At 44.6% G+C, this 15,947-nt stretch overlaps 1 protein-coding gene across 1 annotated transcript in view; it reads left to right on the top strand.

The window, feature by feature from the left end:
* LOC103598985 (signal-induced proliferation-associated 1-like protein 1) overlaps positions 1 to 15,947 on the top strand; it is a gene marked incomplete at its 5' end in the record, with an annotated part of 42,119 nt that overhangs the window by 21,786 nt on the left and 4,386 nt on the right. The window contains 5 exons of the mRNA XM_008583061.1: positions 4,068 to 4,307; positions 5,095 to 5,260; positions 9,690 to 9,936; positions 13,037 to 13,183; positions 14,636 to 14,750. Coding sequence (XP_008581283.1) covers positions 4,068 to 4,307; positions 5,095 to 5,260; positions 9,690 to 9,936; positions 13,037 to 13,183; positions 14,636 to 14,750 — 915 coding nt within the window. The remainder of the gene's footprint in view (positions 1 to 4,067; positions 4,308 to 5,094; positions 5,261 to 9,689; positions 9,937 to 13,036; positions 13,184 to 14,635; positions 14,751 to 15,947) is intronic.

Below are 15,947 nucleotides of genomic sequence, written 5' to 3'. Positions count from 1 at the left end.
TCAGCCAGTGAGCGGGAACCTGTCTCCACATGGGATCTGAACCCTCGGCGGGAGTGCTGCCGCACTCCCAAGCGGCGCACTCTCCAGTGCGCCACCGGGCCAGCCCTCAATTATTTGTATTTTGGCCAAGTGTTTAGTCTTTGAAAGTCCCAAGTTATCAAATCAACATGCTTGATGTTGATAAATGTAAAATGTGACAGTTCATATACTCCTCTGCTACTGTGGTTTTCAAGGTATGGACCACAGACCACAGCATCCCCTGAGAACACATTACAAGTGCAAATTCTCAGGTCCCCAATCCCAACTACTGAATAAGAATCTTGGGGTGGGGAGGGGGCACAGGAATCTGTATCTTAACATGCTAAAGTTTAAGAACCAGCTATAGTAATTCAAACACACCTGCACTCACTTGTGGATACTAATCAAGGCAGTCAGAGCAAGCACATAATTATCCAAGTTGAGAGATGTGTAAAACCATAATTCATTGTTTTTCACTTTATTAGAATCTGCTTCAGGCTTGAGACATTTCCACATCTATGTTATAAGTGTATAGGAGGGAGATATAGTCAAGAGGAAAATCTGCAAAGATTAGATCTTGTTCCTAAGTGACAAATAGCCACAGGGCCACCATATTGTTTTAAAGTATCCAGAGGACACATTCTTACATGACAGAAGCATCTCTCTGCAGATGTTCCTTCCCTCTGTTAATGCATGTTGTCTTAATCTGGGTCTCCAGTGTTGCTCTCATAAAGAGAGTTTGTCTGCCTCTATCGTTATACGTCTTTTCCCGCTATCTTTTGGTTCACCTTTCCACTTTTAGTCTCTTTTCCATAACAGATATCTAATATTATTTTGTTCTTATTGATCCAATGTACTGCACTTAACGAAAGAATTTTGCATTCCCTTTTCTTAATTTTAAAAGCAAACAAATAGAATATATGTTATTAAGATGTAAGGTTGCATTGCTTTCAAATTTATGTTTCCCTTTGAGGTTTTCTTTTCTTTCACTCTCTATAGCTGGAAAAATATTTGGAAAAAAGTTTTTAGGGAGATTAGAGTAAGACTAGTCATTTTTTTAATTATAGTTTTTGCAAAGTTTGAGCCCACTTCTTCCTTCTTAGTTATGAAAATAAAGGAGGTGATTATATTTGGTCTGAAATAATAAGGCCCAATTAGTGTGGAAAACCCTCCAGATCATCTGTGCTCTCTGTCCCGTTCTTCCCCCGACACCCTACTCCACTCTCTCTACTCTGTTGACAGAGCCTCGAGGACTGACAGGGCCTTCCTCTGTTCATTTACTTTTGCTTTTTTTGTAGGTAGTGTGTTTCTATTGAAAGATAACATACATACAGAAAAAGGCACAGGTCATAAGTGTACATCTGAGTGAACTTTCACAGAGTGAACATAACCTGTGCAATCAGTACCCAGATCAAAAACTGGAACATTACCAACATCCAGACACCACTCCCCACTCCAGTGCCTTCCCCTGTACTCACTTCTCCTCCCCAAGGTGAACACAGACCTGACTCTCAAAGTCCTAGACTCATTTTGCCTGTTTTTGGACTTTATATATATAAGTAGAATCATACCAGTGTGTTGCCTGTGTCTGGTGTCTTTAACATTACATTGGTGAGATTTATCCATGTGTTGCAGGTAGCATTAGTTTATTTCCATTGCTGTTTTATACTTATATTGAGACCACACCACAACTCGTCTATTCTACTGTTGATAAACATTTGGATTGTTCCCAGTCTGGGGATATTATGAATTCTTGTACCTATCCTTTGGTATACTTACATATGCATTTCTTTTGAGTTTCTAGCAATGGAATTGCCATGTCATAAGATATAAATATGTTCATCTTTAGTAGAGGCCGTGAACCAGTTTCCCAGAGTGGTTGTAACAGGTAACACTCCCAGCAGCAGTGTATGAGAGTTCTAGTTGCTTCACATCCTTTCTGGCACTTGGTATTGTCTTTTTAATTCAGCTGTTCTGCTGGGTGTGTGTGGTTCCTCACTGCAGTTTTAATTTGCATTTCCTTGGTAACCGATAATGCTGAGCACCAGTGTTCGTTGATCTTTAAGATATCCACTTTTTGTCAAATGCCTGTTCAAATCTTTGCCCATTTAGCTGTTGGGTTGTCTGTCCTGTTGATTTTTAGGAGTTAGTTATATATTCTGGACAAGAGCCAGAATATCCAGTTGGATATATATTTTGCATATATTCTCATCCTCTATGTCATTTGATGAATAGAAGTTCTTAATATTAATAGGGTTTAATCCTTTCCTTTATGATCATATTAAAGAAGCCTCTGCCTTTATCATAAAGATATTCTTCCATGTTAAAGTGCAGAAACTTTAGATCTACATTGAAATATATAATCTAGCTGGAATTGATTTTGAAAGTTTGAGGTCGGGTTGTCAATATTCATTTTCACTGATACATATTTTCTCAGAACCATTAGGATTTGGGGGTTTGTGGGTGGTTGCTTTTCTTTGATAAACTTTTTAATATTAGAATAGTTGCAGATTTACAGAAGAGATGCAAACATAGCGTAGAGAGTTCCCGCATCCCCTCAACCAGCTTCCCCATCTTCATCGTCTATTACTGTAATACATTTGTCAGAGCTAGGGGATCAGTATTGACACGCTATTATCAACTAACGTCCATACTTATTCAGGTCAGAGCCATTCGGTTTTTGTTTTTTTTTTTTTTTCCTTTTTGTCTTTTTTACTGACCAGTAATGGGATCGCAACCCTCGGTGTCGCACCCGTACCGGGGACCGGCAACGGGATCGCAACCCTCGGTGTTGCGCCCACACCATGCTCAGCCAGTGAGCGGGAACCGGTCTCCACATGGGATCCGAACCCTCGGCAGGAGCGCCACCGCGCTCCCGAGCGGCGCACTCTCCAGTGCGCCACCGGGCCAGCCCGGGCCATTCGTCGGCAGGAGCGCCACCGCGCTCCCAAGCGGCGCACTCTCCAGTGCGCCACCGGGCCAGCCCGGGCCATTCATTTTTGACAAATGAAAGTGTCATTGAGGAATACTTTGGGACCACATGCTGTTAATGAAACCTCAAATAACTGAATGTCCACTGTAGCAAGAGTCAGCTATCTTTGGTGCCATCTTAAGCCAGAGAATTCTGCAGGGCTCAGATAGTGTGAACGTAGGGGTCCTGTGAGACCATGGGAAGGAAGTGTGGAAATCCTACAGTTAAAGGCTCCCCACCTGTGCAGTCAACTTGAACTCTCATCCTCGGTTTTGAAAAATCTTCATTTTTCAGTTTCGGAACTCTTTTGAAACTCCAGAGTTTTGGACTGCTTTAGTCCTACAGACTTTAGTTTTGTAATCTTTAACCAGTGTTTGGAATACATCGATAATGAATAGCTTTCTATTTTGTATTTTTTTTAATTGAAACTTCATTGATTGTACATATCTGTGGGATACCATGTTGAATATCAATACCTTCATGTAATATGTGGTGTTCAAATCAGGATAATTAGCGATGAACAGCTTTTTAGAGTCAATATTAATGTCAGATGCCGTGGGGAGGGAGAACTCACTGTGCCCCCTTGGCCTTGACTGTGAGTCTAGAGAGCTGGAGCCCTGATCCTGTCTTCTCCCTCCTTAGCATGGCCCTGGGGAGCATCGCCATCATCCCCAGCTCTGAGGAAAGCGAGACAGACAGCCACGGAGACCGTTAGACCTTTCACTGCTCTCTTTTCTGTCACTTGCCACTTCTAGACTTCAAGACTTCACTATGACAAACTTCAGTGGTGCCAGTGTGTTTGAAAGTATCCCTGACGGTCTTAACTATTTTTGGTTTATAACTTAAAGTGCAGACTAAGCCCTGGTGCCCATCTGTCACTTTGAGAACAGACATTTAAATTATATTGATAAAGCAAGGAAGGCCAGCCAGCTATCCCCATTAATATTTTATGAAAGTTTCATTGTTCTTTCACGCGGCTGTCACATGTACCCTGGACAACACTTAGAGCTGACATAGTGACCCCGGGAAGCACATGTGTACACGTGGGTCACTTTGTCTTTGTCCTGATTCTCCTCAGTACCATGAGCTCCCGACACTCTGCCAGCCCGGTTGTCTTCACCAGTGCCAGAAGTTCCCCTAAAGAAGAGCTTCTTCCCGCCACCTCCTCACAGCTCGCTCCTTCCTTCTCCTCCTCCTCCTCCTCCTCATCTGGCCCTAGGACTTTCTACCCTCGCCAGGGCGCTACTAGCAAGTACCTGATTGGGTGGAAAAAACCCGAAGGAACCATAAACTCCGTGGGATTTATGGACACAAGAAAGTAAGAGTTCTTTTGCTTCTCTTGCTGGGTGGCTTGCTTTCAGCAACAGGGAACAAAAGATTGGGGTGGTTTCTTAGAGCAGAGGAGGCTGGGCTGGGATAGGGTGGGATGGGGTGGGGGTGGGGGTTGTTGGTTTTTTTTCCTAAGTAACATTTTTCTTAAACTATTTCTCTGCCTCCTTCCATAAATAAGATGTGTTGTAAAACATTGGGACTTGAGAACCTTAGATCTCCTAGGAAAGAGTATGTCTGAAGGACACAGCTCAGAATAATTGACCCTCTGCACTAAGACCACACTCACCCTTTGATCCCTTTGATTATAGTAATGACAGTCTTCCCGTGTAACTCTTCTTAACTGGGCAGTAAGCACAGAGGGAATATTAGAAAGTGAGTGAGTATTACTGAAAATAAAGGACTTTTTGACAAAGTAGTATAGCAAATAATTAAATGATTCATTCAATTATTTTGTTTTTGTTTGGGCAAAGGTTGCTTTTACTAAAAGACACCCTGTGGTCTTTTAGTAAGTCTGTTGCTAATTTTGGCTTAGTAGAAATAATAGTTTCCTGTACAAGAGTGTTTTATTCACTGGATTTTATTTTGTGTTTCAAATTGGTTTGGTTTCCATAACAAGCATTTATCTGAGTATATGCTGATGTGATTGAACAAAAATAATTCTCTTTTTCTCTCCGTTAATACATTTCTCCATTGACTTGCATCCTTCAGAGCCCGTCATGCCTTTGAGTTAACCTTGTTGGCTTGGTTGCTACCCTCTCTCCCTTTCTTTCAAGGCGTCATCAGAGTGATGGCAATGAAATAGCCCACACCAGGCTGCGTGCCTCAACCAGGGACCTCCGGACATCCCCCAAGCCAACCTCCAAGTCCACCATCGAGGAGGATCTAAAGAAACTGATTGACCTTGAAAGCCCAACTTCTGAATCACAGAAGAATTTTAAGGTACAGGATAGAGCTTGGTGTAGATAGTAGCTGGGGAGAAGCTAGATGTGATGGGGCTGTTTACCATAGTTACACCTTCCAGAAAGTGTTGGTTTCTGGCTCCTCTTCACTGGATCCCACTTCCCGCCATCATCCAATTTTCCCCATAATTAATTCACAGTGTCTTACAATGTTCTGTCCCTGCAGCCACCTCTCTTTAGTCTTGGTTTCTGTTAACCTGTCCCTACGCCCACAGCTGTTTCTTCTTCTAGTGTATCCCACTCAATGTTCATGATTCCTTGAGCATAACTTATATGATGGTGCAGACACCCCTGTGGCTCCCTTGTTATGTAGAAAGTTCTCCATAATGGCTTTACTGCCACCTTTCCAAGAGGGTCCTCCTCCTCTCACAAATTCCTCCTAAATCGCTTCCTGCCCATATACCCACAGCACTGCACTCTGATCTTGCCTCTGCTCCGACCCTAGCCAGCAAACCTACTGTCTGTACATGGTGTGCTCTTCAGTCACTCAGGGGAACTGCCTGATGGATGGTCACCGTCATCCCCACCACCCCAAAGTAAACAAGCAGCCATCTCTTCAGTCCAGCAAACTAAGTTTACATACATACCTTCAGAACTTTCCAGGCTCTCTTTCCTTCATAAAAGCCTCCTCTCTATTTCACTCAGAATTCCAGACTGTAAATGCCTTCTCTAAAACCCAGTCTCCCTCTCCAGTAAGTTTGTGTGTCAGTGGCCAGACTTTGGATGACCACATGAGAAGGTTCGTTCTGCTCACCTCAGCTTGGGAGAATTTTGAAGCTTACTAGAGGCTCTCAGCTTTCTTGTCCTCTAAATGTGCAATCTCATGTTCCCAGGGATTGGGGCTGTGTTTAGTGAGCTGGGCCTGAAGGTATTTCACTCTGAGTATAAGGTATACCTGTCTGAGGTGTGTTGGGTAGTCCCAAGAGAAGGGAGTCCACCTCTAGGTTCTTAGTTCAATGATTTGTAGTCTGTTTGAGGTGACTGGTATACTTTAAGAAGAAATATAAGAACTGATTGAAAATGGAATCTAGAATATTTCCTTAGTAACTCACCAGCTTCAGCTGTACTCAGAGGGCAGGAGGCATGCCAGGCTGGAGGAACCACGTGGTCTTGTCACCTTCAGCCTTTCCCGTTACCGTGCTTGTGTGTGCACATGTACATGGGCGTTTTTCCCCACATAGGTCAGATTCACCTCCTAAACTTAAAAATCAACATTTATATGAATTAAATGTACCCCAAGGACCACTCTGGAGTTTGCTGAGAAATAAGTGATTTATTAACATGGTTTATTATGTTACTAATTTTATAGGTGTAGCCATTCTTGATGTCTGTAATTTCTGTTTCATAAGACAGTGCTCAGCGGTTCTGACTCATCATCCAGGGTACAAGTGGTTTCCGTAGCAACCTTGCAAAAGATACTGCTTGAAACTTCTTTATCCATCAAAATCCAAAGAAGTCTATTAAAATTTTTAAGTACCAGTTTCAAAATAAAAATTGTTTCCGATTTTTCTTTTGAGGTTAGAGGAAAATAAAACTTGCCCTGAAAAATATCTTTTTTCCAATTCCTATTTTAGTGTTTTTGGCAAGCAGCCAGCTCAGAACTCTTATTCTTTTTGATTTATTCATGCAGTGGAAATAATTGAAGGCAGATATCTGTTTTGCCCTTATTCCAGGTCTTGCCTTTTATTTCCAAAATGAATTACTTTTTTTTTTTTTTTCCTTTTTGTCTTTTTTTTGTGACCGGCAACGGATCGCAACCCTCAGTGTCGCGCCCGTACCAGACTGGGACCGGCAACGGGATCGCAACCCTCAGTGTTGCACCCGCACCTCGCTCAGCCAGTGAGCGGCCAGTCTGTATGTGGGATCCGAACCCTCGGCGGGAGCGCCGCCACGCTCCCAAGCGGCGCACTGTAGCAGTGCGCCACCGGGCCGGCCCATCCAAAATGAATTACTTTAACATTCTTGTTTGAAACAGGGGTGCACTTTCTTTATGTTGTGACTGTGTTACTGTGAGACCCTCTGCAAAGAAAATCCTTCTGCTGGCTAAGCCATCACAGTAAGAAGGCTGGAAGCAGGAGCTGGAAATATGCTGTTTTCTCTCTCCAGTTTCATCCTTTTTGGGCTCATTTCGTTTCAAATTAGTTCAGCTAAATAGCTCCGTGTGTCTTCTGAGTGTCATCATCCGAATGACCAGGGTTCTGCTGTGTCAGTAAGGCCAGTGTGCCCTTGAGAAGTCTTCTGGCCACTCCTAGCTAATGGTTCCACGCCACTGCATCAGGCTTCAGGGTATAAGGAGTGGCTAACTCAGCTGTGATACTTGGAACCATTCACACATCACACTGGCTTTCTTAGATCGCCAGTGCTACCTATGAGCTGTTGTTAATATCAGATGGAAGGGTCACCCCCAGGCTCCTTTGCCAGCAGAGAGAGACGAATGTAGCTGGGAAGTGGGTGGCAGTAGGGCCCTGTGCAGCTGCTGCAGAGCTCCTGCCTCAAGAATGACAGCAGAGCTCTAACATTCTGAGCAGCTTCACTGGCAAGCAGAGATGGGGTAACCTTATTTTCCCTGAGGGCAGCATACAAACTGGGGAGTGAACAGACAGTAGTGCAAACCATCAGTCCTGTTCTCCAGCCAACACTCTCAGACAGATCAAAGGAAGAGGCTTGAAGTATATTAATATTTCCCAAAGATCCTGAAACTAGAATTGGTGGAGAATTTCTCTTCTGTAAAACCAACAGGGTGGGTATACTCTCTGGAAAAGGAAATTGCCAAACCAGAGGTTCTAAAAAAGGTCTAGCTACAGTTTTTGAACACAGAGATCTGAGATCTGGGCTTGTTGGCAAGAGCTTTATGTGATAGTGCTGGAACCTTGCAAATGCAGGAGAGATGATCTGGTTTTATTTAAGAAAAAAAAAAATTACAGTTAGCAAGCCATTTATCCTCTTATGTGTCCACTCTTCTCTCCATGAAGTGAGAAGGAAATTGAATTGAATTGTCACTTCCATTAAAGTTCTCTCTCAAAAAGCGTTTATCACAGCAGCTCAGTTTTGTAGGCAAGCACATATGTACCTCGTATTTAACTCATCGTGAATTTTTACCCAGTCGGTTACACTGTGGGCTTATTTACAGTGTGTTTGATTAATACGTTTTTCATATTTGTACAGCAGCTGTGCACACCACATTGAGGGTAACTTTCACTTGATTAACCCTTGGCTTGTTGAACAGAAGCGTGCTAGGCCCCAGGACACATGAATGAGCCTGAGCATCAACTCTGTATTTCTGGTCTGTAATCAGCCTCCTAAAGGGAGCCATTGCTAATTCATTCTCCCTCTGCCCCTTCAAAGTGTCGTGGAAAGTCCCACAATGACTGTCTACCAGCAGTGACTCAGATCTCCTGACACCTTCACTCCGCCTTGTTCTGTTGAGGTGACAGGGAATTCCTAAGAGGGACTGGATAAGGAAAATTTTATTGTTCATGGGTCACATACTCTGTTGGCTTTCAGGTTGCTGGATATTTAAATATTTTTAATGTGTCTGTTGTTTCTCAGTGAAAGGATTCTCAAAAGCTTGCTATTTGCAGAAAAATCTCAAGTAAAACCACATTTGGTCACAGAAGCAAAAGACACCGAGAGATACACCTGTCTGGAACTGTTTGTCATTTATACATAAATATTTTTCATTTACACATAAATATTTGTCATTTATAAAACCAACTTCCCTATTCTTATTTCATGAATAAAGATGCATCTTCAAAAAATAGATTCTCCCTGAAACTCATGAAATATATTTACTTCGAGAGGTTCAATTAATGTAACTTAGTAATTCTTGTTTATCAAGAGCCACCTATTATTTGAGTTAATATATTTTGATGATCAAGTGCTCTTGTTGCCCAGGAAACATAGTCTCACTTGGCAAGCTTCTGAGCATACCCTTCCTGGCACTGTGACTCTCTGTTCCTCTGGGAACCATGACTTTATGGTACCGCTGATACATGCTGTTGCGATCAGTCTAGCATTTCATATTAATCTTTATGAAAATCCTGAGAGAGATTCTGCCCCCATTTTACAGACAAGGATTTAGACCCAGAGAAATTACATGATTTGATCAAAGACACAGGATTCCAACAAAACTCACATTTGTCTGACCCTAAAGTCTTGTTCTTAACCACGTAATATTGACATATATTCTTAATCACACATCTGAACTGCATCTGAGCACTGACAGGCTGTGGGCAGCGTGCTGGGCTTTGAGGTTGTAGGCATGGTGGGGCTGTGCAGGCCCCTTGCCAGGTGCTCCCAGGACTGGAGGGGGCGTGTCTAGGGCAGTGACTTTGTCACCCCGCCCACCCCCCAACTTTGGTCTCAGGTATCAGAACCAGAGGTTGACTCTCTTGTCTTGTCTTTTTCAGTTCCACGCACTCTCCTCTCCTCAATCTCCTTTCCCCACCACCCCCACCTCGAGGCGGGCCTTGCACAGAACGCTGTCAGACGAGAGCATTTACAGCGGCCAGAGGGAGCACTTTTTCACCTCAAGGGCTTCGCTTCTGGACCAAGCCCTGCCCAATGACGTCCTCTTCAGTAGCACATACCCTTCCCTCCCCAAGTCTCTCCCCTTGAGGAGGCCTTCTTACACCTTGGGAATGAAGTCGTTGCATGGTAAGTGTAATTTCAGTCCCAGCTGAGCAGCCCTGTGGTGACAGCAGTGTCCCCAGACGTGGCTGCCATTCAGTTTGCTCAGAGGATGGTCTGTGGAGGAAGCTCTGCTTCCCTGCACATGTTATTTCTGCTCCCCCAGCCCTCTAATTCACCCTCACCCCACCTGGAGTATCAGACCTTATCAAGACTCGCCGAACATCTCCAAACATCCCAGCTGCTTTTATGACTGGGAAAATCTAGCTAACACTAGATTAGTTATTTCTTAGAGTTGTATCCACTGCTTCCTGCAACCACCATAAGAATCCAGACTTGCCATCGCTCTTTTTCAGGCTGTAAGGATGTTGCTGGTGGTGTCAGCCCACATTTGTTGACTCATTCATTCATTCATTTATTCATTCAGTGGGCTAGTGAGTATTATTTAAGGAAAAGGCATATTGATAATGGGGCACCTCTGTGTTCTTGCCCTTCATATATTTCGTGTATTTCTTGTTTTGCTGTGTGACCTAACTAGATCCCTCTTTTATTAAGAGCCATATTCCGGGACTCTGGATCCTTTCTCCTCCTTTTTTGGTCCCTTCTCCTCCTCTCTCTGTCCAGTTCCATTCCAGGGTCTATACCTTCCCTCACGGCTGCGGCACAGCACAGCAGGTACCTGTGGGGGACCTTGTATAGTTTATCACATGCTGCTGTCACACACACACCCCCCCCCCCCCCCCCCCCCCCCCCTTCCCCCCCCCCGCCTCCTCTCCCCCCTTTCACCCCCCCCCCCTCCCCCCCCCCCCCCCCCCCCCACCTCCCTCCTGTCCTTTTCCTTCTGCGAATTCTGCTGCAGCTTTACACCTCTCGTGCTTGCTCACACCCACATCTTTCCTTCTGCTGCTTCTCTGGGGCAATATTTCATTTAAGGCTTCCACTTGCCTTACATCATTTTTGAGGTCTCAGGCAAGCTCATGCATGCTCCTCCACTTCTCCGTCCTGTGCACTGCTCAGCAACACAGCCCCCTTCTCCCCTCTCACCCACAGCAGACATCACTCCAGGATCATGCTGGCTTCCTCCTGCTCCCTGCCCCCACCCACCTGCAGCTTGAATCTGCTTTCTCTTTGCACTAGGAAGTCACACCCAATGAACCAAAGTCGACACATAAAGTGATTACTTTTTACTTTGCACTCTAGGAAAAAACCTCTTAGTAGTGATCTAATATGCCCCTAACCTTTTTCTCTCCCTTCTCCCTATGTCAGGGCCACTCTCCCCTGAATTCCATTGCTCCTACATTTTCCTGCCTACCTTGAATCCTTCTCTCATTTCCCTGCACTTTAAATTTTACCTTTGCTGTAATAAAAATAATCCCTTCATGAAGTCTTGTGTCTATGTGTCATGTCAAAGTAGGTTCTGCTCTCTAGAGCCTTACATTCTGAGAGCACAACCCAGAAATCTGCCTCTCACACAGTCACCATCCAGCCAAGGAAGCATAGGCTTAAAGGCCCAGCGTGGGTCCTCCAAGGCGGTGGGAAGGAAGGGAAGGAAAGAGCGGCCCTCTCTGGGCACTTGCCCATCACCTCCTCTTGCTTTCCTGAAAGTTGGGCAGGAGCTGCGGTGATTTCATGTCTGAAATTGAGCAGAGCTTGTTGGGGTGATGCCTCAGCCCGTGCCTCATTTGGCGATGACCCCTGAAATGTGCTTGGGGGATGGGGACAGTGACTTCTTTTTTTCCCATAGGGAAATTTGGGCTTCAGAAATAAAAGGGCAGCAGGGCTGTAACACAAAGTTATTCATTCCACCTTCTTACCCTTGGTGGGAGCCAAGTTTATATAGAACTGAACATTTAATACCTTGTGGTATTTGTTGACTTCCATTTACTCATAATCTTGCTAATTTTAAGCACATTAATAACCAGCAGCTGCACTTCAGAGCAGTTCTTTACGTAATCTGAAAGGGAAAACAAGCACTAAATATACTCTGGCCTACCAGGCATCATAATAAGCCAAATTTTTTAACTCCTTGTAAACAGGTATATGTGGCTTAACTCCTAGATTTTTAACCGAAGATTACTGTTGGCTAGCTGTGGGTGTTGATGTGACAGTCAGGTTCTGAGGGCAGTCCAGCTCATGGCACTGCCCTCTAACTTTGTTTCCACCCCAGCTTCTGCCTGCTGAAGCATTAACATTTCTGGCCCCCACCAGCCCTCCCTTTCTGTTGTCTGCCTACATGAACTTGAGCAGTGGTGGCAAGTCCCTCAAGTGGCATGGAGTGGCCCCTTGTGCCTGTTCCTCCCTGCCTCAAGCTAGGCAAAGGTTAGTTGTTAAGATGTCAGTTTGTTGTTACAGTGTTTAACATTTGTATTCAACAAATCATCACCTTAGTAATTACTCAGAGTATTAGACTGCCATAACCCAAAACCAATCCAAAGAGTCCTTGAGAAGGAGAGTAATGCCATAGCACCCTGAAATCACCTTCCTGTGTTAACTCCGTGTGAGTCACCTGGTGCTCACATGTCATCTGATTTGATGCTCACACCACCCTGGATACATCCGAATGGAAACCAGTGGCCACCACTGGGATGCAGGGAAGACGTGGCCAGGGATGCATCTGTGTCTCACCAGTAACAGAGATACAGAGAGTCCACAGAGACTGGGGTCAGATCCTGGCTCCCAGTGTAGACAAAAATAAGACCTGCTGTCCCCTCTAATAGGAATAAACATCCCTGGTCTGTCCCCTAAAACCAGCAATCTGTTGAAGTAAGACTCTTCTTCCCATCCTGAATCCCTGGACTCTGTGAGGGAGAAGTGGACGCTGGAGCTGCCCTGGTCCCACTGTGGACACCAGACAGACATAGTGCTTCAGTGCAAAACCAGCTTTCCCAGGACACTCATTACTGGAAGAGAGGTGGTGGGAAGTTATTAAAAAAACGAAGAAAGACTGGACGAAGTCAGTTCCTATTTCAGGTCAGCTTTAGAACAGCCACTAATGGCTTGCTAGACTAGAAGTTGATTCCAGTAGCAAATGGCTTACAAATCTATTGTGGCAGCAGGGAATGGGTGAGTTCTTGCATGGTTCTCCTGGGGGCACAAGAAGTCTCTTATCCCTTGTCCCTTCCTGCAGGTGAGTTCTCGGCCTCGGACAGCTCCCTTACTGACATCCAGGAGACCCGAAGGCAGCCCATGCCCGACCCCGGCCTGATGCCCCTGCCTGACACTGCTGCGGATTTGGACTGGTCCAACTTGGTAGATGCTGCCAAAGCCTACGAGGGTGAGTCCACCAAAGATCCAGACAGGACAGCTCAGGATCCTGCAGGGCCACACTGAAGTGGGCAGGTGGTGTGATCAAGTCTGTCCACTCTGCCTCTCTGGACACGTTGACAATATACCACCTCACCAGCGCAGCCAGAAACCAGTTGAGCTAGCAGTTACTGAGCACTTAGTAGGGGCCAGACCCTCGGCTGGGCACTTAGGCACATATTGTTTTATTAAACGAGTTGGACCCAGTATTTCCTCTCCATAAGAATTCATAGCACTAATGCCTCACCTCCTCTGTGTATGGGAAGGGCAGAGCGTAGAGGAATCCCAGCTGTCACTTGACTGAAAAGAACATGTATCCAGAGAGGGCTTTCCATCATGTCGTAAAGACGTTGCTGCTAGCGCACAGTCAATGCGTCAGGCTGCTCATCCTCCTCGGCCGTGCCCCAGTCCCTACACATGTGTCCCTTTGCCGACCTGCTGGCCATGTGCGTGCTTTACGCTGGTGGTTCCTAAACGCAGGTGCTCACCCTGGTGCTGGTTTGGTCTGCCAAAATAAAGAAGCTAAAAGTAATGCGGTGTGTGTATTGACATAAAGTCATCAACTGTCCTTTTTTTCAGTAAAGACTGGCTTTTTTCTAACATTACCAATCTAAAATTTTTGGTACATAAATGTTCTTTATAAAATTATGATAGCAAATGATTGGTTCTTTTGTTTTTATTGCTCTTACTTGGGGGAATTTTTGAACATTGCTATTTATTCAGTCAGGTGCCAATTTCAGGGGGGAATTTACTGGCCACAGAATTCAGAAGTCGGGCAACCATGGAGCAATCAGCAACTAATCCCCATCGCTTAACCTCAGTGTTTATTTAGCTGATGGAAATTCCCCAGTACTAACTGGAGTTTTTCAATTTGTTGGTCAATCTTCTTCATATAAAATGGTAGAAATTTTTTTTTAATAAGAGATTTTTTTATATTTTGATTTTGTCTTCTTGGCTTAAATTGTAAATTGGTATATTTTGAAACAGATTGTGAATTGAAGTTAAAGCCCACCAAAGTGGCCAACAATCTTGTGGAAAACATACTTAAAGAAGTTACAAGAAGCTTAGTACTAGCTCTTTAATGCATTTGTATCATTGCTGAGTGGAAAGCTTTGGTATAGAAGTTTGGCAGGAGACCTGTTTCTATAGAAACATTTTAACAGAATGATACTTTAATGAACAAGGGAAAAGGGAGACTAAAAATTGATTCACGACTGTTTCTTAAAGGGAAATTACAACGCTGCTATCCTCTTACAGCTAAAACAAATATTTTTCCTCATGAGGGATGGGAAATAAGATTTCCAGTGCATCCCTGCACATTGATCAGACTTGGCTGTCAATGTAGACCATTGGTTGACTCTTGATAGATAGGGCCTAGGGATGTGGTTCCACAATACTGAGTGGTTTCTTATCTCCATTCCAGTCCAGAGAGCCTCATTTTTTGCTGCTAGTGATGAAAACCATCGCCCCTTGAGTGCTGCATCCAACAGTGATCAGCTTGAGGACCAGGCTCTGGCCCAGATGAAGTCTTACAGCAGGTTGGTCAGCCGGTGGTGAGGGCACGACTGCACCATGGGTCACACCTGCTAGTGACAGATGTGGGGACGAGGAGATGGAAGCCACATGGATTAGTTGATTGAAGCTCATCACTACAGTACTAGACACTTTACATTTTAGAAGGCTTTGTAACCAAATATTATAAACACCGTTAAACAGTTCTTGAAGACTTCGGTCATAATTATGAATATTCATTATTATTTAACCCCATAATGTGCCCTCAGGGCTTACTGGATAAGGGAAGAGAAATCATTGGCACTAAATGTCCCTGGGCTCCTGTGCTATTTAGTCCTTGAGTCTGGTTTTTAGTGTCTTCCCAGCTGTCACTGATGGTCATGCTTATGAATATGCCTGCATCTCAGCAGCTCCCAAATATGCTACTTCAGATCTGCTATATTAGAAAGCTGGTTCACTAGGTTAGTTAAGATTATATGTAACATAAAAGGTAAATAAGCAATAACTGAGGTCCAGAGGGTTTTCTTCTGAGCAGAGAGCATGGACTTTATGACTTCTATTTACCTGTGCAGAGGACTGACTTCTCCATTTTCCTCTCAGTTTCAAATGGTGATGTTGTTAGATAATGTGTGATATTTCTATATATTAAAGCATCCCAGCAGTCAGCTGTGGACTATTTAGTAAGCACTTTTAGAAGCAGAATCATTTTATCAATTTGAAATCTGTTCCCTTAAAACCTTTTGAGATGATTAAGAATCCAGGTATCTGTAAAACTTCGTCAGAAACGGATCATAACAGGAAAAGCGAGATTGATCTAGATTGCACAGATGCACTGTGGGACTTGTGCCTGAGGACTTCTCTGAACAAGTGTGCAAGGAAGTGCTCTTAGTGGAGAAGGTGCACAAGTAATGAGTGAATTGTTTTTTTAGGATGGCAGCAGGTAGATGCTGCATCCGCTCTTATCACTGGGACAGATGGCAGATGAGGAGAATGGCAGTTAGTTTGGCTGGGAACTTTTAAAAAAAATATCTCAGGGGCCGGCCCGGTGGCGCACTGCTACAGTGCGCCGCTTGGGAGCGCGGCGGCGCTCCCGCCAAGGGTTCGGATCCCACGTACAGACCGGCTGCTCACTGGCTGAGCGAGGAGCGGGTGCAGCACCGAGGGTTGCGATCCCGTTGCCAGTCCCGGTCCGGTACGGGCGCGACACTGAGGGTTGCGATCCC

Source organism: Galeopterus variegatus, unplaced genomic scaffold, assembly GCF_000696425.1.
Source record: "Galeopterus variegatus unplaced genomic scaffold, G_variegatus-3.0.2 Scaffold2817, whole genome shotgun sequence".
Lineage (NCBI taxonomy): Eukaryota > Metazoa > Chordata > Mammalia > Dermoptera > Cynocephalidae > Galeopterus > Galeopterus variegatus.
This window is presented reverse-complemented; position numbering and strand designations above follow the sequence as displayed.